General features: G+C 34.5%; 3 protein-coding genes across 5 annotated transcripts; all 3 read right to left on the bottom strand.

Moving 5' to 3' along the window:
* Nucleotides 1-259: 259 nt before the first annotated feature.
* Nucleotides 260-3,314, bottom strand: TTN5 (ADP-ribosylation factor family protein). Its single transcript, XM_011101313.3, has 5 exons — nt 3,023-3,314; nt 2,792-2,902; nt 2,481-2,643; nt 1,658-1,738; nt 260-714 (listed from the first exon to the last, which is right to left on the bottom strand). Exons 1-5 carry the CDS (start codon nt 3,085-3,087, stop codon nt 577-579), a joined length of 558 nt encoding a protein of 185 aa, XP_011099615.1. The 5' UTR covers nt 3,088-3,314; the 3' UTR covers nt 260-576.
* Nucleotides 3,315-4,894: 1,580 nt separating this feature from the next.
* LOC105177993 (nucleolar protein) lies at nt 4,895-15,237 on the bottom strand. Of its 2 annotated transcripts, XM_011101317.3 has the most exons (26): nt 14,969-15,237; nt 14,680-14,841; nt 13,688-13,853; nt 13,476-13,592; nt 13,280-13,398; nt 13,005-13,161; nt 11,928-11,995; nt 11,313-11,411; nt 11,091-11,206; nt 10,250-10,424; nt 10,041-10,151; nt 9,865-9,943; nt 9,630-9,773; nt 9,429-9,542; nt 9,102-9,223; nt 8,944-9,026; nt 8,734-8,858; nt 8,521-8,638; nt 8,284-8,421; nt 6,825-6,921; nt 6,595-6,720; nt 6,279-6,371; nt 6,088-6,193; nt 5,817-5,959; nt 5,648-5,734; nt 4,895-5,570 (listed from the first exon to the last, which is right to left on the bottom strand). In XM_011101317.3, the coding sequence occupies exons 1-26, from the start codon at nt 15,128-15,130 to the stop codon at nt 5,445-5,447; spliced, it is 3,153 nt and encodes a 1,050-aa protein (XP_011099619.1). In that variant the 5' UTR covers nt 15,131-15,237; the 3' UTR covers nt 4,895-5,444. The 2 variants fall into 2 exon arrangements, 1 of the variants encoding a protein (XP_011099619.1); XR_016067394.1 differs by having other exon boundaries at nt 5,432-5,570; nt 5,648-5,959; nt 6,070-6,193.
* A 1,635-nt stretch (nt 15,238-16,872) lies between these two features.
* LOC105177994 (GATA transcription factor 19-like) lies at nt 16,873-18,778 on the bottom strand. 2 transcript variants are annotated; one of them, XM_088884573.1, is made up of 3 exons: nt 18,404-18,778; nt 17,564-18,011; nt 16,873-17,479 (listed from the first exon to the last, which is right to left on the bottom strand). In XM_088884573.1, the coding sequence occupies exons 2-3, from the start codon at nt 18,008-18,010 to the stop codon at nt 17,195-17,197; spliced, it is 732 nt and encodes a 243-aa protein (XP_088740699.1). In that variant the 5' UTR covers nt 18,011; nt 18,404-18,778; the 3' UTR covers nt 16,873-17,194. The 2 variants fall into 2 exon arrangements, with proteins under 2 accessions (XP_088740699.1, XP_011099620.1); XM_011101318.3 differs by having other exon boundaries at nt 17,564-18,777.
* Nucleotides 18,779-26,725: the final 7,947 nt, after the last annotated feature.

Below are 26,725 nucleotides of genomic sequence, written 5' to 3'. Positions count from 1 at the left end.
AACTCAATTCAATTAAATAATTGATAACAAAATATACTTATTAAAGCATGCGAGCTCAACTTATAATTGATTTAACTAAAACTCCTCTTGAGTTCTATTCGAATATTACTTTATATGTCTTAAAGATTTATAAATATCGTAAGAGAAAAATAAAAAGAAAAGAAAGATATAAATAAATATATATGTATTTTCATATATTCGATTTTGTATTTTAATAGTGATATAAAATGAATTAAAGACGCGCTGAACTGTATGCATCTGACGTGCAATATCGAATCTTGATAATTGTGGCACGCAACGCCTAAGAACACAGGATCTTTAAGTGTATCAGAAGTTTACAAAAACAAATCCAGCTACAATTTCCGAATAGCAGACTGTTGCAATGGCCTACAAACGTTATCAAACAAGAGAGAAGATTTAGGTGGAAGCATAAGCTATTCCAGTTCTCTTTTCCCATGCAGGAATGCAAGTTTCTTAGGGGATTTCAATGCTCTCGTCGTGGCAGCCTGCTCATCAGTATTAAGATGGGTGCACTACAAATATGTCAGGAAAAATTCATCCTGATCAATCAACAGCCTAATCAAGCATGTAAATTCTTGAGGCAATGTCTTGAACCAACCAATCAAACCCTTCAAGCAGCCCCTCCCCGGTATATGCACTACATCCCACAATTTTCCAGTGTCGGCTTTTGTCCATGGCTTCCAAGTTGAGCACCTAAAGAAACAGGTAATCTTAATCAAGTTAGAATTTCAGGCGGAGAAACTTGAAGAAGAGGACAAGCACAGAAAATAATCATTTCTATCAAAGTTGAGCTCCATCAGTTTCTCCTTCTTGAGATAATGGAAAAACGCAACACAATGTCCAAAGTATGAGTTAGAAATAAGATCATTATTCTCCTATTGCATTAATATGAATAAAAGGTTTATAAGGTATCAGTATCACAATATCAGCTATTGCCTTGTACAGACGTGACAACCTAATGTACAGACTTCTAGAATATGAGATGAGGGTGTCTCTTTGCTTACGTGACAACCTAATGTAGAAACCATGTACAGATGCTAGTACGAATGAAGTGGTGGTAAAATAGCCATCACATGGACAAATTTATCTCCAGCTTCTACTGAGACCATCAGGGCCAAAGAAAGATTGGATAAGGTTAATAGTATGCTACAACTAAACATCAATACCAGGTAGCCACTTGAATAAAAGAACATGTGGGACCTGCTGAAAGAAAGCAATCCTCAGAAAATGCCTGTCCATGCCTAAATACAATGATTACTACATGAGAAAAGCCTTTATACTCTAAGACAATGGTCTGGAAATAAACTTAGTACCATCTTTGCTGTAAACAAGGCACTTCCTCATTTGTACAATATTAAATTTTCATTGTTAACATGCAGGGCATGCTTTGGCAAGAAAATATTTCCAGAAGAATCTAACAAAGTGTACATTTGTGCTGTAAGGAAAATAAATCACTCCAAAAATTTCCATACATCTGCATCTATTGCTTCAGGGCATCAAGAATGAGACTCGAGCTCCCAAAAAAATTCCCAGAAAACCAAACCTGCTTCTTAAGTTTTGACAGAAACATAAATCCTCGACACAAAAGGACTACCACTTAAAAAGTAAGCGAAGGCAAATAATCTGAAATCCTTACCTTAGCTATCTCACCAGGTGATAAAGAACCTTGTATGTCCTGTTTATTTGCAAAAATCAATAATGATGCCCCCGATAGCCTCTGCAAAGAAAAATTTATACCCAGTCAAAGATAACCAAGAATGCAGACAAGTAAATGTGAAAACAAGTGAAATTTTCTGCTGAAATACATTACCTTTTGTCAAACAAGAAACATTAATATCAAAAGATCACAAAAGCTAGTATATTCATCAAGTGGTGGTTATACTTTAAAAAATTAGAATTCATCTTTGTACATATCCCATGATGCATTCTGTACCTTCACCTGGCAAAAAGGAGGGAAAGAAAATTCTCTATGTTTGTTACATTCTGAATACATGATTAGAAAACTTCAGGATGCTCGGAAGTTACCAAATAGAAGACTGAATAAGTACATCTAGTCACAGTTCCATGCTTACAAAACCAAATCTCAATTAATGTACAGGATGATGGTTTATGTAATTATGTTGTATGCAGTGTCTTACAAGATGTCAAAAATATTCAGATTTACTACAAAAAATACAAGTTCTTGGATCATTAAACAGCACAGAAAGTAGAAACATGACAAAGGGCATGTCAAAATAGTACGTGGTTGTAATTCTCTGCATATAAAGATCAGCTCTCTAGAACTTGCAGTTAGACAGTTCACTCATGGGCATTTGTGGAACGACGGGAAAACAAGTATTCAAATTACATTCAGGGCCAAGAACTATCAATGCACAAACCTGATGCTTCATTTGAATCAAAAGATGCTCTCATAAATAGAACTACTACAAAAGGAACAATACGGAAAAGAGAGAATATACCTCTTCTTTGAGAAGATTATCCAACTCATATTTGCAATCATTCAGTCTTCTGAGATCTGAACTATCCACCACCCAAACCAATCCATCAGTTTGCTCAAAATAGTTCCTCCAGTACGACCTTATCGTTTTCTGCCCTCCGACATCCCATATATTCAAAGTATACCTACAAATAACACCACATTCACCATAACCACAAGTAACTTCTGGAATCAACTGTCTCATCTTTTTTCCTATCAACTCAACAAACACTACAAGCACTAGGTATGAACTATGTAGTTTCTAAGAATACCCACAAAAAAGAAAAGACATACTTCTGGTAAGAGATGGTCTTAATGTTGAAGCCAAGTGTGGGGCTGATTATACTGGTGTCTTCACCATTGATCTTCATCACTATCGTCGTCTTTCCAGAATTATCAAGACCCCTTCACCAATAACCCAAACATAAAAACATGAATTACTGACCAAAATTCATACAAGACAATATTATCATGAGATAAAACAGTAAAGATTCAAAAAAGAACAGCAGTTTCAGCGGTAATTACACCATGAGAATGCGCATCTCCTTCTCTTTGCGCTTGATTTTCCGAATTATGCTGAGAAGACCCATTTTTCTCGACCACTCAGAGACAAGGCAAAGAGCGGAAAAAATGTGGGATTCTTTCACTTCAGCTTTACTTGAATCGAGTATAAAATCTCATCAGAAAACCTGGGAGTGGAGGGAGATCGGATTGAATTGCAGAGGCCGATGCTCTGCTTAGTGATGACCAAACGAAATCAAGAAATTAGGGATCACTTCAGTCATATGGGAAAACAAGGGAAGGGACAAATAATTCAAATTCAAAACACATCAAAATCTTTTATTTTAGGAACAATTAAACTTACCCTTCCTTAAATTTCAGTGCAATTATACATAAATTTTTAATAATTTAAAAAATTATTTTTATTACCTTCAATTTATTTTTATTTAACAAATAAATTTCCTTAAGAGCTAAAATTCACTAAATTATTGATATTAACGAAAAAACTGAATAAAACTTGATGTTTATCATGATTTAAAACTAACTTATTGCATATCAAACAAATTTTTCGAATTAAACTATATATCTTCTCATATACATTAATGCATAAAAACATACGAGGGTAATTTGATTATAAAAAAATTTATTTAATTGGTATAAATCAGTAATAAGTCAATCAGGAATAAATATATATTTTTTTTCTAATTCTTTTGTTAATATCAGTAAATTTGGTGAATTTTGACGAATAGAAGGGACTTATTTGTTAGACTAAAGTAAACCTCAAAAATATTAGATATAATTTCTCGAATCACAAGGGGTGTATATGTAATTACAATAAATCTTGAAAAAGAGGAGTGTAATTATCCCTTTATTTTATTTACCAAGATAATTATATATATATATTTAATTTGATCAAAATTGAGCTAAATTTGAAAAATAAATTAAATTACTAGATACTTACCATTTATACCCCAGTTGTTAAACTTATACATCAAGTTTGAACAAAACCTTTCGGGATAATTATACGACCCTCTCATGGTGTAATTACGAATAGACATTTTAGTATCTTGAGGATTATTTTATTCAACAAATAGACTCATCAGTTAGTTAAAATTCACCGAATCTGTTGATATTAGCAAAAAAAATTAATGAAATTCATATTTGCTCCGATTGACTTATTACTAACTTATTATTTTGTCAAATAAAGATTTATTTGATATATAATAAGTTAGTAATAAATTAATCTGCAATAAATATAAACTTTCGTTCTATTATTTTTTGTTAATGTCAATAAATTTAGTAAACTTTGGCTAACAAAAATAATTATTTATTGCATGGAAATATACATTGAGAATACTAATTGTAATTTTCCATATCACAAAATATTTATCTATAATTACATCAAACTTAAATGAGAGACCGACATAGTTATCCCAAACTTCTTATTAAATAAATTTTCAAACTCAAACTCAAATTCAATTCAATTAGTTAAAATATAAGATGTGCTTGAAATCATCAGAGTGATTCAGTTACATCAGTTGCAGCTTCTTCATGATTCCATCCATAGTCAAATTTAATCAAAACTTAAAGTTCAAAGTTTCAAATTCCATAATAATTTGAACAAATTTAAAAGAAAAAATGCATTTTATTGGTTTGCATACTTAAATTCGGATTCACGTGCAGTTGTCAAATATTTAAACCAAGTTGATTTTCTACTCCGGTCTCCGAGGTTGTAAAATGATCAGGGCATCTTATCATCCTGTTCCCATTTTACTTTCTTCTCTGTCAATTGTCGTGATAATGTGTATATGAGTCGGTGCCATGAACAGTAAACGATACTTTTGATAGAAAATCAAACTAAGTACCTACAGTTTGATGCATAAACCAAAACGAAAGTTTCTCAATGCCAAAATTTTTCTACATATTCAGTTTAAGTCGGAATTACAAAAAAACGTTGATTGACTGTCTACAAGACATGAAAGGTTACAACAACTATAAACAGTTGGCCTGCTTTCTAATGCCATTACACTAGTACGTTTCACCTTCAATATGCAAACGAGCTGACTGTCTGCGCTACCAACTTCGCTGATTTTAACAAGCTCTGCGTAGTCAAATCTAGTGATAAACTCAAGATTATGGTAGGCCGAGACCTTCAGACCAAGGAAATGCTTCCTGTTACCTGTAACCTATTTCTAACCATAACTGTCCGTTTCCACTCCTTCTCAGCTTTTGATCCCCAGAGCGACTATGTATAAATACTTGTTGTGAAACAAATTCGGTAAAATATGCATGAAAAATGCTTCCCAAGGAGATAGACGAGCCTCCTGATCCTAACTTTGATGCTGCGCCTCTTCTTCCAGAAATCAGCAGAGTTAGGATTTTTTTCAGTAGACTACAATGGTTGGTTATGCGTTTCTTGATCTAAAAGATTTAGTACAATGGAAATTCAAGTGCTTAGTTTTGGGGCCTTGAGGAAATGTACACTTTTTACGAATCCCTTGCCGAGTTGACCCACAGCTTTCAGTGTGTCAAGTAGATCGTTGTCCTCACCATTATCATCTCTTCCTCGCTTCTGAGACCATAATGGGTGGTCAAGAAACAATATTACTGCATGATATAAAAGCCTTGGGAATTAGGAACCATTTTTACCTTGGAACTTTGATTTCCACATGTCAAGCCAATGGCATCACCTCCAAAAGAATCATACCACACCTTAAATATGTCCGGAAACTCTCTCTGCATATGATGACGGATAAACAGCTCAGATACAAGGTCATGATAACAGTTGGCAAATATGGAAATAAGATTTGCTACTTGCCTCGATGTCAGTTACAAAATATCTTAGTGGATCAAAGTTCACCATCAATTTGTTCTTCAGTTCCTCTGAATTTCCGTTCATATCTCCAGGCGATAAGAAGGGTTGGAAAGTTTTGCTAGCTCTCCCACATAGCACGTGCCTCCCTGCATGGAAGCAAATGGAATTAGATGTCCCATAACAGTAAACAAGAAGTTACATTTTACGTGCGCAGCTATGGATATGAAGAGTGGCAATTTCCTCCATGAGCACACACCAGGAAGACCAACCGAACCTTGTTTGACTTCAGATGGGAACAGAAGACGATGTGGATAAGGCAGTTTATCCCTGTGCAGGAGAATGACAGCGTTGTAGTTGTTCAGAGGTGTGCGGAAAATGCGCTGCACGATAAACAAATGCAGATTGTAACCAACACCAGCAGAATAAACCAAAAATAATCTGAAAAAATAAAGGGCCTTGACTCACTTCACATCCATAAGAATCAATCTGATTATTCATGATGATGCTGGTAAAAAAATTTGCACTGCTGGTTGCGTATGCTGCCAATCGCCTAAGGTCCTGATGCATCAATCACTAGCATTAACGCCAAATACCATTTAAAACAAAAATAAGTTTCTGAATACCTCCAGAACAAAGTAAGGTTCTTTAGAAGGTTTCCACATCAAAGCAAATTTCTTTTCACTAAAGATTCAACACCACACTACCAAGAGTTCCACTAACAAAAGATTCAACTAAGTGAGAGCTCATGACAAAACAAATCCGGATTTCTAGAGCTACTTACTGCTGCTGTCGGTGATTGTCCGGTCCAAGCTTCAGATTCCTTGTCATAAGCAGTTGCCAAAAACATAGCAGGTTTAACATTCTGCAGATTCTTTTCATACTCTTTCCTATTTGACATGAAATTCTCCTATCCGACATAAATATGTGCAGAGCTCCATCAGTACAAAGTTCACAAGTTGCTCAAGAAATAAACAAAAGAAGAAAAATAAAGATTTTAGTTGGAGCACTTGCATTTATTTCTTTGACATCAGCAGGAGTGAAATCACCATTGATGTCGATAGTTAAAGGAGAAAAATTCCAGTCATACTCTGACAGCAATCTTAGGAATCTGCAAAAAAGTACATATGCTTAATACCGAAATTTGAGAAGATAAACAAGAAAATTCAATGTTAATCAAATAAAATAAGGACCGCACAGATTCAAAGAATATACTACAAACCAGTTTTAAATTAAGAAAGAAGAACCAAAATGTTAATTTTTTTACACTTGAGCTACCTTTTGAATGGATCATGCCATGGTGTTACAGTTAATCTGAACCCACTACTCATTGTTGTCTACAGACCAAAGCAAATTATTCAGATCTCGGATCAGCAAAATGGGAGCACCTTGACCGACTACAAAGAACCCATTTAGTCAATGTTTGGATTCAAAATGGCTGCAACCTTTCCTACCTTACAAAATTTCATATATATATATATATTATCTGGTTTTCTTTCATAAAACAGCCAGGTCCCACACCCCACGGCAGACCAAACTTAAAATTGAAGAAGTGAAGGGTTCCCATGGAGAGCCCAGAAATAGAGAAATTTCCCAAGTTCATGTCTGGAGACAAAAAGGGTTCAACATCTTGCTCTCTTTCGTCTTTCCATGGAGACCTGCACAAGCCCTTAGACTGGCCAAACAAGAGAATCCCCTTTTCATCTTCCATTTTTCCCTATATAATATAATCCTTTGCTCCAACCCAATCAAACTATAAAAGCATTACTTTCTACCATGCCTGGATGCGTAAGAGTAACAAATGTATTTCACCAATAAAAATAGCTGGAAAACTCAAATTTTATTCAGACGACATGTCAAACAAATGGGAAGGTTAACTAATTCTCTCAATAATGGGTACTATAAAGCTGCAAGGGCAAAGTTTTCCTTTTTCTGCCCGTCTGCTTTCCCTGACATCTCAACAATAAATACTTCTATTTTTTTCCTACATTCTCCTCTCTTTTAATGAATAACGCTAATGCATGTGCTGCATTCTAACAGCCAGAATGAGTAAACCCGACGGAAAACTTAAAGGAAATATACACAGTGGACTTAATGATTAATCCCAGACTGGAATCTCATATTCAGTGTCAAGCAGAATACTCAGCACATCATGGTAAGATTCCAAAGTGCAGAAACACCACAGGAAATGTTGTTAATAATGATGAAAGCAAGAAAGCAAATCCCCACAAAGTTTGACATAAACTACATCATGGTAAGATTCCAAAGTGCAGAAACACCTCAGGAAATGTTGTTAATAATGATGAAAGCAAGAAAGCAAATCCCCACAAAGTTTGACATAAACTTAGTAAAGCAAAGTCAAAGACTTGGTAAAGAATTGCACGGGAGTCCATAAAGGATATACACCCCATTCAAAGACATAGAATGTGATAAAGTAAGATGCTTTATATGAAGAGGGGGGGGGGGAATCAACCTTAAAAATCCAGTTATCCGGGAGCACGGCGGTCTAAATGGCAAAGGCTTCAAAAATAAGTGTGCAACCAACAGCTCAATTGCCTCTTCTGTTAATGAGTTTGAAAATAGATGTGCAGATACCCATCGTTTCGCAAGCCTTAAAAATGAACCAAACAATTCCAAATTAGAAATTGGACAAAGGTGCTTCTTTCTTGGTCCTTTTGGTCGGTATGGAAGAACAACTTCAAATTCTCACCGAACAACAGGCCCATATATAGGGTAACGGCCTCGCAAACCATTAATCATGCTAGAATGTTGACCACGAAGAAAAAGTTTCTTGTCTGAAGAGAGAACACGCTTCGCTTGTGCACCACCTAAAAATGTAAAGTATGGCATTCAAAGTTAAGTTGTTGATTGTAGCTGCAACAGAAGATGTGGTAACTGACCAGGTAAAAAAAAGATCTAGTACCCTGTCTTTTGACCAAGCTCAAACCTCTCTCATGCAAGATTTTTAGACGAAAAGCATATCCAGACATGAAAACATCTACATCATCCTCTGTAGCTGTACATGTAATCCCCCGTTTGGCATGTAGGCTGCCAAGCAGTACAATCAGATAAATAATTCATATGCTGTTTGTTTTTTCCCCCCTTTTTGGGACAAAACTCAATCAAAACCAACCTTTCCGCAATTTTGAGGAGAAATGCAGACTTAGTCTTCTCCATAGCAAGTTCGTCCATTGGCCAGTTTCCAGAACCTTCGAGCTATAGGGAAGTAAAAAGTTGGTTCCCAGTACGTATTGATAAGAATTGAAAATATATGTTAGCTGCTGTTCTTGCCTGAATCATAACTTCCAGTGGTTGAATACAGGTTGCAGTAAGTTTCTCCAGTTTTATACGAGTGCCCTCTTCATGTGCTAATGGATGCGGTGAGGGAGGAAAGACAGATGTCAACCTAAAAGCTGTTGTATTGGTAAGCATTTAGCATTAGTTGACAGTATAGAAGTGATAACTCCTACATTGTTTGAAAAAGAAAAGGATGGGAAAGGTGGGAGGAGGAAAGGATATAAATAATTTGTGGAGGACAGAGCTCTGGAAGCATGTGACTGTGGATTATGGTAGGGTGGGGGATGGGGTTGTGAAGTACACTTCATTTGAAAAAGAAACCTGAATCCAGTGGCTGCACGCTGGATATCCTTAGAGGGATGTCGTCAAGACCTCGCAATTGCTTTGACAGGTCATCAAATGCCTTCAACAAATTTTTGGATAAGGAAATAGGGTCTGAAAAAAATAATAATGGTTAGTGATTTAGGTCGCCACCATACTTCTAAATGAAATGATAGAATAACAAGAAACATAAAACCATACCTCTATTGCCATGGCAAAGCACAAAATCAAGTTGATCTACAATAGAAATGATATTTTGTTTCGGAAGGGATAGATGACGCATTAGAACATGCTCTGTCATTTCCTTTATGATGAGATGCTTTTCCCATTCCTCATGCTCCCACACTATTACAATCACAGCACAATGTAAGGTATATCATATAATTAACAGTAGTGTCGCACAGCAGCAAGAGATGTAAATATTATGAATCCTCACCTGCAACTTCAGCAATTCTACTATCACGAAACCATCTAAGTGTAGCTTTATCCCCCCAGAACTTTCTAAACTCTACAGCCTATTGCAATAAGGAATCCACTGAGAAAGGCTAGAGAGATACACAAAATTTGCATATGATAACCCTCCAAAAACTTAGGTAAGCAAAAGTAAACCACCTTATCTCTGTCTTCGGGACTTGGACCAATGACCGCCTGTTTGAAGGCTTCCTCCATAGATCCAATTGCAATCCCAATAAACATAGCTTCTCTATCCAGCATAGATAAACCCTAAAGGTTTAAAACCAAAATTACAAGAAGCTGGAGTCAAAAACATTCTCCCATGGGATGACACTTCAAATCATACTAACTATTAGTAAATTTCTTACATTCTCAAAATCGTATTCAGAAGGAGCATTTCTCCAGATTACTCGAATAAGCTTAGTTCTCCCTCTCAATGCTTGATCGATTACACACAGTACCCTCTGCTCATAAGACCTCCAACATTCATCATCCAAGCAAAATCCAGAAGCATGGAAATCATGGTTGTCCTTCAGGTTCAATCTATAGTGCCAATGTGTGAGGCAAGAAGCAAGCAAACACATGGTAATAAAGTAACAGATGAAAAGATTCACATGTGCTAGTAAATTTATACATCATTACATCCTAGATACCAAATTCGTATTTAGCTCTTTCTTAACTCTCATCTACTCTATGATGACAGCGCTAGAAACTGGAAATCATCGTTGTCCTTCAAGTTCAAATGTTTAATATAAAATGGAAATCTGTGAGGCAAGAAGCAAGCAAACCCACAGACGGCAATAAAGTAGCGGGTGAATATACTCATATATTCAAGTAAATTTATACATTATTACATCCTAGATACCAACTTTGCACTGTATTATGACAGTGCTAGCTATGTTTCTAGCTTATTTTCTGCCTAATCCGTCATCCTCATTCTGAAGCATAAGATGACTCTAAATGCGTCTGATTCTCCAGTTTGCAATCGCTCGGTGATTAGTGAATTTTGTCTCTTTTTCCTTAACAGATTCTTGAATCTTTGAAAAGACTCAAGCATACATTTACAATCATCGCTTGATATCAGCCTTGTGGATGCACTAACATTAAGCTATAGCCATAGTCTGCAAATGACTAAGTAAACAATACAATGACAAAAATTGTTGGAAGACCCAAATATACTTACATAAATATATATAAATTACGATGTACCTTATGCAATAGTCATACTTGGCAGGATAGTCAATCTTGGTCATAAAGATCTCATCAAAACCGCCATCTGTACATTTATCCATGCAAGTAAGCGCCAGAGCAGCCTCATCGCGGAGCTGAAAACAGAATTTTTAAATATGATGTTAGCAGAATATGATTGGTGCAAAGGATGCTAGACAGCGATCCATGCCTATCCTTATGGAAGAATTCAAAAGATCCAACCTCTTGGAAACCACTTGGTGACATCCGAAATGCCATGTTGTAGTTGGCAAATGAATCACAAATGATTATTGGAAATGATTGCAATTTTGTCTTCCTGTCCTGCAACTCCAAACTTGGACATCGATATTAAAATGGCAACAACATCATTTTTAAGGCCAATATTGTAATCATTACCAGTAAAGCAGCCCATACTCAATAATTGGCACTCAAGCACAACAAATTGTTAAGACAAACCATCTTGTACGTGATAAAATTACTGTCCCAATCCCAAAGTTAAGGCAACTCGACAAGTAGCACTCAGGTGAGAGGAATGAAAGACAAGGCATCATGCAGAACATGAAAACAGCTGTCTTACAGGCATAAAACTGACACAGCATGGGAATCTGCACTATGTCTAGTAGAAGATTAATGTTCACACTCCATAAATCTCTAAATGTCCGGAAGAGGAGCACAATTGCTTAGTTCATTGTATTTGAATTAAGTGCAAGACTCCTGTTAACAGTGCCTAGCTCAACATAAATGAGGACAACTGGAGGATGGAATTAATTGAGTAGCAACCAAATTGAAACGAAACTGAGATAACTTTAGTTGGAAGATGATCATTGGTTAAAATACCTTATCTGAAATGCTTCTTTCACCTTCTGGCTGAAAGAAGAGTCCACTATCCCATACCTTGGAATTGGCTGCAAAAGATAAAAGGCCAAGTAATTTGAGAAGATATTTTACATGGATTATATTTGCTGAATGTTTTCTTATCTCAAGATAACATAACTGGAAGTTAATCATTCAGATGTTTGACACAAAACTGAGACGGGTTTGTCTTGAAGACAGAAATAAAATATGAGCAGTGCAATCATTGTGAGCATCTTTATAAAGAAGTAAGGTTAAACACTGCTCAATGTTTCACTAATTGAGTGCAACACGAATATGAGACAGACTAACAAATCCAACAACATGAAATGTAAGCTCGCCACTAACATGAACCCCGACAGTCAGGCAACCATTAAAACCATTACAATCAATATCATGAAGCATTTAGTCATCTCCAAGTGGCACAACAGTGGTTCACCATGGTAAAATGCTGAGAAGTTGCTATTATGAAGACCCCCCACACGAAAATGAATGAACTTACTGTTCCAGCATTTCAGTATAATAGCTGTACAGTCAAAATACCCTATAAAACACTATATCATTGAATCAGAACATCTCCTAAACATTACCCTGGGTTTTTGAGATGGAGAATAACATGGAGCAGGTTCTGAAACATTAATGACTAAATAAAGGAAAACTATCAAGAACAGAATTATAGCTGGTAGAAAAACTCGTGTAATCACAAGCAATTCTAAGCAAAACATAGAGCCTGTAACCCCAATGACTTTTGACTTTGAGATCCTAAAGTGAAAATAATTTTGGTAGAGAACATCTCAGGCATCATAATTTGGCACAAATGCAGATACGGGACTAGATATGACTACATGATCACATCTATATTTTAAATAAATAAAGTTTTATTAACCCCCATCACTTTAGGAGACATTTGAAATCTGAAATGGCGGAAATATAGCATCCGTGTCAGTGAAGGAAGTTTTATATCCAGCAATCTACATTTCAAATTCAAAAGGAGGACAAATCTGCAGTAATTATACCAAAATAGATGTGTTATAGGAGAGACATAATGAACCTTGCACATACCAATGAAGTCCAGTGTGATGCGCAAAATCTGCTTGGGGTCCATTGAACTGTTGATTCGATTTTTACCAGACTTGGATGCAAGGTATGCAACAATGACAGTGATCAAGAAACCACTTAAGCAGTCATGAACAAATAGAGAGCTCTTCCGGGCCCAAACCTACATCATCCGCATCAAATAGAATTTTCCGCGACAAGAGGAAGAATAAAAAGGGCCAATTACATGAGCACGAGAAAAAGTTAAAAACAATTAAGAAGCACCATATTGCTTATCATACTTTCAAAAGTAACAAAGCCTCTCTCAGTTCCTTGCATCCTGTGAAAGTTCTCTTAATGAAATCTGCATTATCCTCAATAAACATGTCCTCCAGAATACTGTTGTTGTACTTTGGTGTAGCTGGTAAAAGACCCAATAGCGGAAATTTTAGGAATTGAGAGTTAAACTTAAGTTAGCGAACACGAGACATTTAATACCTTGACTTAGGGAGCGGATATTGTTCCTCTCAAAGTTCAATTTTGATAAGGTGAATAGAGAAGAAGCTGTCGGAATTATTTTCAGGGAAAATACAGTATTGTCGGATAACCGTGCAGCTGAAAAATTGACAAATGAGCAGTATAAGTAGCTTGATGGGAAATCACAACTAAAGGTAAAAGGACATGGAGCATATGCTTTGGAGAATCTAGACCTGGATAAACAACCAGTATAGGCTTGCGTGCCTCATTATGAAATGCCGACCATTTTACATCTTGGACTAAAGAAGAAAGTTTCAAATGGTTCTTGATGATGCACAGATAAAGGAATCTTTTGGCATGGTAACGATAATTTAGATAGTCCTTTTCATGGAAGCAATCCTGTCAAGAAACATAAAAATAATTCAAGTTTAAGGTACTGCAAACTGAATTAGTTGAAACTTCAATACAACGTAATATCAGTGTCGAGGCCTATTTTGATCCTTATTTCTTTGGTGAACTGGAAGATAACCAACCACCATAAGTTTATTACCTCCAAGGCATAAAATTTGAACTCTTGAAGCAATAAAGATTAGATTTTCACCTGCCTAGATTTCTAAGAGCATTCTTTGGACACCTACCGCATTCCTACACCATGTAACCAGAAAGCAAGACTTGCATCTCAAAGTTCCCATCCCACCTATTTTTTTAAGCCCATCCATGATTTTGCATTCTAGAGACCAAAAATAACTTGTTACTCTTAATACCATCACAATAACTTGTTATTACATGATAACAGCAGTCAATAACTCAGTGCAATTTCAGAAGCCAACGGAAGCAAAAATCATTGAGACGAGACATATAGATCTTTCCATCAATGTTACACAGGTTTAACCATAGGAAACCAAAAACAAAAAGAAAAATGTCGCTGGTAGTTAAGAATGGATTATTGGGAAGACTCAAGCCCAAGTTTATAACCTAAAAAGTAGTGTATTATATAAGTGAGTTCCTTTAGAAAGAGTTTATCTTTGGCCCCCAATTTACACATAATCTCGAATTACAAATGAATGGCACCGCCACATACCAGAAAAGAGAAGTCTTTTTAGGATTTCAATAAATGAGCACATAATTACATAAGTCCTACCACTTCTCGACCAGCTAAAGCTAGGCCAGCAATATGTCCTTCTAAAAGCTTCACCACTTATTCCTTACGAAACTGAACAAATACCTTAGGCAGTCTCAAAAAAAGATCGACATTCACATCCGGCTTCGCAATGCATTGAAATGAATAACTTCCCCCAACTTCTATAGACTTGGGCTTCCTGAACTTAAACTCGACTTTATCTGCACCAACATCTCGAACAAACCCTGGCGCAACATCAGCTGTGACCTACCGAAATCGAAACAACAATAAATCAGCAAACTCAACCACGCAGCAACACAAAGTGAAAAACATTTTCACGAAAAAAAAAATAATTTTAACACCGAAGAAAGGAACGCGGTAGTGGAGAACGCACCTGGAGGCCGTCCGAGATACTGTTGATGGCGTCTCTGATGGAGGAAACGACATCGTTGATGATTGTAGTATTTGCCGGAGAGTAATCCAGCTGAACCTCCTTTAACAGCTCTCTCAACTTCAAATTCGTGGAATCCGGATAGGTTTCTGCTCCTGAGGCCATAAGCTCTTCAAGTTCTCCTCCTGCTTCGTCCCCTCCTACTGAAGAACTATCCTCGTGGCCAGGAGAGGGTGATGAGGTTTGCAATTGAGCGTTTGCTAAACCCTGGAACGAAACTTTGCCTTAAACCCCAGACTCGGAGAAAGTGACAGGCCAATGGGCCGCTTCTTTGAGTGGACTGACCAATGGGCTTTAACTAAAATTTCGGCCCAATAATAACTTTTAACTTTTTGGCCCATTTCTACTGTAAAAAGATTAGTATACATCTCAACTAGTGTGACTCAAACATATGATACGAAAATGTGATCATAAAGCTCTACAATATCTCTCGTGGTGCACTCAATGAACAAGGAAAAAACGCTTCATCCATAATTTTTTTTCAAATGATTACGACTATATCATGAATTTTAATTATTGACAATCAATAAACGTCAATCATAAATTACTGAGGGGAAAATAAATTATTGTTTCAATATGTTTTTCCCCCAATTAGCCGGTCACATAATAGCTACGTACTTAGGATGTGAAATATTTCATCAAAATTTTAACTATTACGGTCAAAATTGCAATAAATTGTTAAGATACAGAACCAAAAATGACTATTTTCAAGGAGTGTAGGATTATTTTTGCGAATAATCGTAGGGACCAAACCATAATAGTAGGGAAAGAGTAAGAAAAAAATTAATTTCAATTTTTAAGTTAATGTCTTTTTAATTTTGTTTTTTTATCAACTTACTATCTTAACTTTGCGAAATTCACACTTTTCCATATATGACTGTTGTTTTATTGATTTTTCTGTCGGAAAAACATCACATGTTGTGTATATGTGAAAAATATCCCATCACATGACCTTAAATATCACATGTACACTGCATGTGATATTTTTTCGATAAAAACTTGGTTGAAAACAGTTAAAAATGACAAATTTTGAGGACAATTAATTGAGATGGTAAATTGACACACATGCAAAAAATAAATTAAATATCAAAATATAAAAACGATGATAGTTCGAATGAAAAAATATGATTAACTCGATTTTTTTATTTTAATTTCAATTATTATTACAAGTCAAAAAAACTCTAACATACATAGATTATAAATTACTTATAAAAATACTTATAGTTTACCAAACACTGAATCCTCGTACTATGGAAATGACTCATCCTTATAAAGCAATAGGGATTTTGCTTCTTATCTAACCATGATGCAATAAATGTTACATCCTTTGATGAAAATATTGTTCTACTGCATAATATATAAATGTTATTTAAAATGAAAATATCTTAATTGAAATGAAATCATTAATACACCAAGCATATGATAAATAAGCACAATAATACTAAAAATATGATTGATTTTATGTAATCAAACCTAATTAAAGTAAGAATTTTCCTCACAACTCTAAAAATATGAGATGTAGCTGACGAAAAATGGTGGATTAAATTTTTATGTCAAATTTGACGAAATCTTTAATTTTTAAAAACATATTACATAATTTAAAATAAAAATTCCAATCTGCACCAAAAATCCAAAATACTAATATTATCAATAAATTCCATATATAAATCCCATTAAAAAAAAAGTGCAATCTTTCGAAAATTTTAGAACTTATAAATCACCAAAACTATATAATATCCTTAATACTAAAAAATATATATTATATATATATATATATTGGGAAAATGTGATTGCACAGACAACATTAACAGGTAGTGCAGACAAAGCTAACTCTTGCAATCCTGTGATGTGAGAACAAAGTGTATGAAACATAACTCAGACAAAAGCAGTTAATTACTCCTAATCCTACATATATATGTAAATAATTGTAAAAATAAAAGAAAAAAGTGAAATTAAAAGCTGGGAAAAAGAAAAGCAAATCTAGGACATTGAGACACATAGAATTAACTCATTTTTACTCCATCTATGTAACCTCCACGCTACCCAAAAAAAGAAAACATCTGCTGATCTCTACTGAAGCGCAAGAGAATTTCTCCATCATCAATCGCTATCACTTCCACCGTCGCCATCACCTCGGATTGATCCAGGGTTTGCGTTTGAATTTTGATTTCATCTGGTGAAGTCGTGGACGAGGCTCGGCCTGTCTGCCACGTTGAATCGCCAGGAGAGGAAAGGGATCCCGCCGTCTGATGATGATGAGTCCAGGTGATCGTCCTGCTCTTCTACGAAACGGAATTCGTTGCCGTAGGCTGAAGAGTAGCACGGCGTTTTCTGGGTCTGATGAGCCCAGGAGTTGTCCACGGAGGGCCCGCCGTGGGTGGTGGCTGAGGCGGCGGCTGCTGTGGCTCTTCTTTCTTCTTTCTTGAAACGGATGCCGCAGGCATTGCAGAGTGACTGTAAATGTTGATTGGTTAATTAATCCTTCCTCGCTGAGATTAAAAAGTAATGTATAATGAGAGTGATTTGTTTGTTACGTACCTTTGGGCCTCTTGGGCCGTTCCTCCAGAGGGGGGTGGAGGTGGTGTCGCAATTAGCGCAGCGGCGGGCCAAGAGAGGGTCGCCGCCGGAGGCAGCACCGTTGCCATTGCCGCCCCCACGGTGGCCCTTTGAGGCTGAAGGCGACGGGGTGTGCTTAGACGGGAGTATGTTCCAGCCGAAGTTAGACATGCAAGAAGAGCGCTTCTTGACCTCATGATGATTACTGATATTCTCATTGGTGAGACGAGTGGACGGAGTGCCTAAGGAAAGAGTACAGTCAACAGAAGACGACGGAGACGACGACGGCGCGGCCGAGGCGGAAGAGTAAATTTCCTCCTCATTAAAACCTCTGTAAAACTGGGCGCCATTGGAGAAGAGCATTGAGAATGAATTGCCTTGTGAGTGGTACGTCCCGCAGGTACAAATGCTACTGCACCTGTGCATCATTCTTGATGAAAATACAGAAATGTAATAAAATGTTATTGAAGTTGAAAGAAAAAGGGTTGTTGAGGGAGAGAATGAAGAAGAAAAGGGTGTGGAGAGGAGAGGGAAATGAGAAATGTATATAGAGAGTAAAAAGGGTGAGTAGATGAGCAAAGAAAGTACTAGGAAACAGTAAGATTGAGAGGGATATGTAATAATAAAATGTTTGAATTGAAACAAGAAAACTTGGGATAGAGAGCTGGGTAGGAGATCAGAGTTGTCTGTTAGCTTGATAAAGGTAAGAAAATGGCGAAATAACAGTCAGCAGAATGCAGAACTCCACGTTGTCTTCAATCAGACAACAGTTTGGTTGCCCATATTCTTGAATATAATGTTGCAAAGGCGAAGGAAACTCACAGTAAACTTGGATAAAAATAGGGGTGCGCAGAGAAAAGCCACAGATCAGAGGCTGCACTGCACTGCAGCGTGTAATTTAGTGTGGAAATACACAATGTAATCCAACGTTAAATGTGTGTGTGTGTATATATAGGCGCTCAGCTGCCTATAGATACACCTATAGATACAGATTTCCCCCGGGGGGGCCCCAGTGGGGTTTGAGTGGCGAAGGGGGGAAGTGAAGTGACGACGGAGGGTTGGTCATTGGGCAGTCAAAAGAGCCCACGTGACTAAGGGGAACAGTCTTCCATGGATCTGCCTTCTCCGATCACGAGGCAACTCTCTCAGGCAATCCATCAAACACTTTAATGTCCGTATCCGTATCTCTGCCTCCTCCTCCCTGCCCTGCCCTCCCTCCCAAGATAAATGGAATTTCACCCCCCCCCCCCCCCCCTTCTATTCAATTTTTCACTGTACATTCTAATATAATTTATTTAGTATTTATGAATTTAAAACCACAAAAAAAATATATAATAAATAATTTATTCCAATAAAAACAAACCTCAACAGTATTTAATATAATTTTATAACCTCATAAGAATTTATATGTAATAAAATCAAATTTTGCAAAAATACCCGTGAATATTGAACTGCATCAAATCTACATGTGAGCTTAATTACATTTAAAAATAATTAACAAATTTTATAAATTTTAACCAACGAATTGATTTATTTATCGAATAAAAACTTTATAAAAGCCGTCTACATATAATTTGATCAAACTTAAAAAAAAAACAGTGTAAGTATTCCTAAAAATAATAATCTCTACTCCCAAGACGGCAACAATTGGACTCACGGGACTAAAGACCTTGATTTGGCTCCCTTTCTTGCTTAATCAAAATAATAGTTTTCATTAATTAATGTTGTCTAGACATGCATGTTGGAACCATGCGGTTTTACATAATTTTAAATTTAAGTAATTCTCTAGATTTGCAAGCTTTTATTTAATTATTATGGGAGATAAGGGGTTTTTTATTTACATACCAATTAATTAAACAACAAAACAAAAATTAATCAACCATAACTTATCAAACTAATTGAGGTTATCTCGAGAAATATAATTTTATTTAGAGAAATTGAGACTCCGTTACTATAAAATCAGATATTTGAATCTCATCAACGTGTGGGTCAGTGTTATTCTACTTAAATAATAGTTATTAATTTGTTGTAAATAATTGATATTGATTACACAGTTTTTAATGATCCACGTTCGTGATACAATTATAATTGATTCACTCACGATCACTATAACGTCACTGTAACATTTTTTTGTTGTGTCGATAATATCTTAAAATTACTTTTTGTTTTAGTTTATTTTTCTTTTTTAAAATATAATTCGTAGGTTTGTGTATTTCATTCATATTTATATTATATTTTAAAAATATAAAAGATTATTTATTATACGCACATAAGGACGGCGTGCCAGAATTATAGTTTATTATATGCATGCAAGGACATCGTGCCACGATGACTAATTAGTATAGAAAAAAAGTCCTGTACACACAAATAATGATTGGCGGCACCCGTCACAATAATTTTTAAATATGACAATTATACCTCTAATTTGATTTTTAGAAAAACACCTGTTACTTCTATTTTTACAATTTCCAATAAATAGTTTTGATATTAAAAATTCGGTGGACATCACAACATTTCATTGGCCATGACTGAAAAATAAATTAAATTATTCATTAATTCATTAAAAGGGTACATTACAATAATTTCTTATAAATTTGACATAATTACGAATATTCTCTTTATTCTTTATAAAATTATCAATACTTCTTAATGTTTGATAAAGTTATATAATTTTTTTTGATGAATTAGACCTGGAATTATGATCAACTTTGTAGTGCTTTACTTTTTTTCTTCTTTAAAAAAAACTATAATAATAAACAAACAATGTGAATGAAGAATATTGAAATATTGTAAAAAAAAAAAAAGTATTCACTTAGTCCATATTTTAAAAAAATAAAAATATAATTCATAATTCAGAATAATATTTTGATAAATTCACCGTAAAAATAAAAGAAAACCTAACATATACTAATAGATTGGGTGGTTGTTAGACAATAAAATTATGAGATATTGGTAAATTTTTTATTTATGATTGGACATTTATAATTATGTCAAATTTTAAAAAAGTTTCTTGTACTCTAATTTTTTTTATTTGATAAACTTGCAACCCCCGTTTAATTTCGAATCAAATTTTAAAAAATAAAAAAATATACTTGATAATTTTTAAATTACTCGAGTTCGTCTTTTGTACGATTCAATTATAACTTGTTTCAATAATCAAGCAAAATTTAATTATATTTTTTTGGGTAAATTACAGCGGACTCTCCAAATATTTGTGATAATTACAAATACCCTCTAAAATTAACGTCCATCTATCACAAATCCCTTCGTGGTATCCCATTGTAGGGAGTATTTGTTAGACGATCATTAATTTTAAAAAAATATTTATAATTTCTCAAATAACAATGAAATATTTATAATTATAATAATTATTTAAAAAAATTATAATTTATTCTATTTTTTTTTCAAATAATACAAATAAATTACAATAAAAAATATTTGTTTGTGTGAGTATAAGTGGGGAGTGTGGGCAGAGAAGCAATTATGAGTTGGTTAAAATTCAAGAGAGGAATGAGAAGAGAAGGCGTCCGCAGTATGATTATAGGGCGAGGGAGTCGAATCCGTCCGTCCATCACTGGAGATGGGACGTATATAGGACGAGGAGGAGGAGAGGAGTGTGAGTGAGATATCTGTACATGAGAAACAAACACTTTCAGCTCACATTGCAATCAATACTCCTACACCTGAAATCACGTGAACATACATACATACATACATACATACATACCCTCAATAAACCTATACATAAGTGGCTTGAGCGTAATGGGTTTTAAAATTTCAATTTTATTAAATTATGTTACTCAAACAGATGAATTATTGTGAATATCTCAAAAAATTATGAAAAATACGAGAAGATTATGGTCACGATTTAAATTGGATCGATTGTGATTGAATCTGATTTGGACATAAAAAAATCAATTGTTTATAGCTCCACCAAAAAACTTATATTGAATTAGATACCTAGGACAAAAAGATTGTCTCACAAATAGACCATTTCATTTGCATAAAATAGATACGTAGTAGGTGCAATTTCAATATAAGTACGTAAGTGGATTGCGTTGCATCGAGAGACGGACGGAGGACAGACAAAAAAGAACGAGAGAGAGAGAGATGAGAAAAGAAAGCGAAAGATGTGTAGTAGTCCGCACCGCAATCATCAAATGTTCCTCCTACAAATCTTTGACCCAAACTTGGAAAAAGCAAACGCCTCTGATTTTTCAATCACTTGGAAAGAATAAAAAACAAAGCAATGGATGATCAAGTGGTGGTGAGGGGGACAAACACACAAGACGCAAAAAGGAGGGCCCACAGGGGATCATGGCCCCCCAACAGAACAAAGCAAAAACAAACTCGTTCCAACTCTCTCTCTCTCTCTCGGACATCATCCATTCGATCGATTCCATTTGATCCAAAGATTCAAAATAAGAAGGAGAAGAGAGAGAAAGGGATGGTCTTGAGATTGGAGTTGGGACACCACCGCTTTCCCAAAAGATGCCCTCTTCTCATCATCATCATTATCAGCATCAAACATTACAACCTGCGATTACCCCAATGTTTTTCCCATCCTTCTATCACTTACCCTTCTCCACACGCAATGCTTCCCACTACTTTTTTCATCTCTCCTTTCATATTTACGTCTAATTATTAATTATAAATTAATTTATTCAACTCGATATATAATATGATCGATACACACTGTCACATCATTTAAAATATTATTCGATTTTATTTTGTAAGCGTACGAGGTTGTTCTTATGAAAGTGGCCTATTAGCAAGAAAATGTTTTAAAGCTTATGAATTACTGAAACTTTTCGTGTGCAAAAGATACATGAAGCATTAGCCGATAGATGGGGGATTTGAGATGAACATAAATGTGGTCCTATTCCTGCAACCGACCGCAAACAATACAGCATATAACACGATCAATGTCTCGTTGCGTGACTTATTATCTATTTTAATTTTTTAAATTGTACGAATTTATTTTTAAAACTGCAAATCGATAGAAAAGCGACGCGTTAAAATCTATAAACCACTCGAGTTCTTTGTATGTATTTAGATATAATTAAATTTAACTTAAATTAAAAATGAAAGCTGTAAAACCAAATTATGAGAGTAGGCAAGGTTTGAGGTGTAAAATCAGTAAGCAGAGCAAAATCTCTAGGAGTTGAGACCCACACAAGTGGGGGTGGGGTGCATATGAACCATGCATGTAGGTGGATGATGATGATGATGATTTGTAGTAGTAGGCGGGGGGTTGGATTTGGTGGGGCCCAATGAACAGGGACCAATTCTCCAAAAATATATTGATAATCATAGCGTATCAGGAGGATGATATTGTAAAAACACTATAACCCAAAAAAGGGGCTAATGATTGCCATAAATACACGTGCCACGTGGCGGCTAAAGGACTCATGCATCCCATGCAATGCACAACAGAATATCCGAATTGCACACAATTATTATTATTAAAGCACATATTGGGAACAAACAAACCCAACCCCATATGTCTTATATTATTACATCCCAACTTCCCAACACAAACACTTTCCAACTTGTCCTTGAATTAAAAAAAAAAAAGGAAAAAACATTCCTCAAAAGCAACACAACCCCCCCCCCCCCCAATCTCTCTCTCTACATATATGAATATTAAATAGATTTAATAATCAATGTAGGTATGCATTTCAAATTGGAAGGAGTTTAAGCGGTTATGAGTACTACGTCTTCATCTTTTATTATTAGAATAAAATTACGAAGTTCATATAAAAAAAGAACGAATATCGAAGTGTTAACCCATAGAAAAATCTTACGTTTAATGTTTACGATCGATTCATACGTAAAAATAAATCTTGAATATTCGATTGAAATCACAAACCCCAAAATCATTTTTATTAATATAAAATATGAAAAAAAAATAGGCTTAACTTCTTTAATAAAAAAAATAATTTTCTACAAAGTTGTGTATAGGAAGTAATGTGGGTGTGTTGATGGGATCTACTTTTGATAGATATCGAATTGCTGAAGAATATATACAGAATGGGAATGGAGTGAAGGCAAAGAAAGTGATGATTAGAAATATTAAATTAATTAATTTATAACATAAATAAAATAAAAATAAAGTGATATGTAGTTGTTGATCTTATGGGTGAAAAGTTTGGTCTGAGTCAAAAAATGAAATTCAAACTGTAACGTCCAAATTGTCTCCTACAAGGATGGATGCTCTCTCTATCTCTTAGTCTTCTGCCCAAAGGAAACTCCCCACCTTTTTTTTTTTTTTTTTTTTTTTTTTTTCCTGTCCTTTTACTTTTCTCCATCACCAATTTTTCCAGTCTCATGATGACTTAATATATAAGCGTCTGTCCGCTTTCATTTTTTTGTGTCTTTTAATGTATGTTTTAGATGAAGTCGTTGATGTATTTATTTCGTTTCTGATGTATTGAATGGTGTAATTGGTTGTTTATATAAAAGAATTTTAATTTAAAAGTAAAAGTTTTAAGATATTCGGAATCTTGTATAAATTCATCTACTGATCACTAAGACAAAGCGTGATGCATGTTTTCTTTATTTTTTTTAATAACATCGATAATTTTCACAGGCGGCGCCCGATGTTGTATGTCTGAATTTGGAAGGTATATTTTAGGTCAAGTCTATTTATGGAATAATTTAAAAGTGCTTAATTAAATTGAAATTCTAACAATATGTCCGTAAAAAAGGAACGTATGAGAACGATATTGGAAAGAATTTCGATTATAATATGTCAATGCTGAAGTTAGTAAAATCATAATATTATTTAGGGTAGTCACAACTATATTTAGGGCATTGCAGATGAGTATTGTGCGGTAATCACGAGTTCTTACATCTTTGCGTTTAAGTCCGGTCATAACTGATTTGGTATGATCCTATTGAAACAAGGAAGGATATTTGACCATTTTTTATATTATTGAGAAGTCTGGGGACATTTATATAATTTTAAAAGCATTATTATGTAACCCCACATCAACATTGTGACAAAAAACATGAAGTGAATGTGGGGAAAAGGCAAGTGTGGTTGTTTTTTGCTTACTTTAATGTCAAACAAGTGAAATATCGTTATAGTTATTTGAATCATGGTCCGATTGAAGGATGCAAAAAGAAATACATATTGAATCAAATCATATTGATTTGGATCGAGATAAGTGATGATCTTGCTTACTGAGTCGGATGTTTGCTACCTGAAGTGGGGACTAAGTCTTACATCGATTTGGATGGTGGCTTGACCTGCAGCACAAATCGTTAGGCTTTCTGAGGAGATCCCCAGCTAAAATTTTTCGAAATTTAAATTAGTTCGCTTAAATTATATCAGGGCCGCAGAGCTAGGCCTCACAGTCATAAATGCATATCTTTCTTGTGGAGGCCATACAGGAGTCAATGTGTCAGAGGGTGTATGGAACCACGTTTTCGATAGCTTGTTCTCAGATGAGTTCAAGATCAATAATTGTAATAACAGACTATCGAGTTATGTCGATCGATCCAATCGAACCCAAAGATGCAGACCCTTGTCCTATTCCGTAATTTTCAGTGTTTAACCAATGGCATATATCTAATAGAAGGAACTAAAGTAAAAGTGTCCTAACGTAGGTGAGTGTGAGACTTGAACCTAATTGTAAGAAGCTGAAATATCAGCCTTATTACTTATAAGGTAGACCAAATTAGCAATGGGCCATGTTGTACTAAGTCTTACGACTGTCCCATGATCTCTAAAATTGGGTATGTGAAATTTCAGTCGGATCAAGTTCAATTGGGTCATAAGTGAATACATATTTATCATGTAATGGATAATCAAATTATATTACAAGACAGAATCACAAGTCGTGGATGGTTGTGATCAATTCCCATTATAATTAATTGAGTTTAATCAAATTTTAGACCAAAAAAAGAAAAGAAGAAAAAATAATGGGAGTAAAATTTTGCCAAGTATAATTAATTTATCTATTTTTCATCAAACAAATAGAAACAATACACGTGGCTAATGTTTTTCTCAGTTGATGAAGTTGGGGATTCATAATTATAAGATTATGGGTCCGAATTTTATCAACATATAAGTTGTAATTCTATTTTAATAATCGATATTTTTTTAATAATAGTTATTAATTAATTATAAATATTTAATATTGATACTTAATTTATAAATAATTATAGTTGTTCGTGATTGAGATCGCGATGAGATTGTCTTCGAACGAACTAAAAAAAGAAAACAAAAAGAAAAGCATTTCTCTAATCTAGGTTAAGCACCTCATCCCAAGAAAAGTAAATGGGCCGTAACAAGTTGTCCTAAATGTCCAAGCCCATAATCAAACAAACCCCTATTCTTACATAGACAAATCAGTCCGGCCTGCTCTTAGTGGTTATTTCTATCAATACTAGTGGTTATTGTACGTCGTTCCTATATATATATATAATAAATAATTATTTATATTCTAAATTATATTATAAATAAGAATAAGATATATAAAATTATACATTACATTTAAAAATAAATAAATAAAATAAAATAAAATTAATTTAAAGATATTATTGACACACATAAAATTTTGGTGTGAGTGAAAATTTCATATTAGTACAGATAGATATATAGTATAGATTATATAGATGAGAAAAAGAATTTAAATAGGGGTGGTTGAAAATACAAAAGGACATTTTTGGTAATTTAAAAAAATTAATGTCGCGGTGTAAATAACCGGTATTTGTGAGTGAAAATATATATATATTTTTTAATATTGTATAGATTAGCTATCGTGGTACGCCATCTCTTCGTGTATAATAAATAATATTTTGTGCTTTAAATATATTATAAATAAAAAATATATAAAACCAATACATTGTATTTCAAAAGAATAAAAAATAAAATCATTTTAAAAGTTTTATTGATCAATAAATAAAAATTTAGTGCAATAGTGTGACTAATCATTGTTTATGAATAGAAAATATTTATAATTTATTATATTAGTATAGATGTACGTGTGTGTACAACATACATATATATATACTATATAAAAAAGAAAGGCTCTCCACACTTACAAATGGTTAATGACACCGTCGCACTAATTTTCGATAAAGTCAAAAATGCCCATCAACTAATAATATAACTAATTTATTTAACTTTTTTAA

Source organism: Sesamum indicum, linkage group LG9, assembly GCF_026168435.1.
Source record: "Sesamum indicum cultivar Baizhima isolate 11 linkage group LG9, ASM2616843v1, whole genome shotgun sequence".
NCBI lineage: Eukaryota > Viridiplantae > Streptophyta > Magnoliopsida > Lamiales > Pedaliaceae > Sesamum > Sesamum indicum.
Note: the sequence above shows the minus strand (reverse complement) of the source record. Positions and strands in the feature narration are given on the sequence as shown.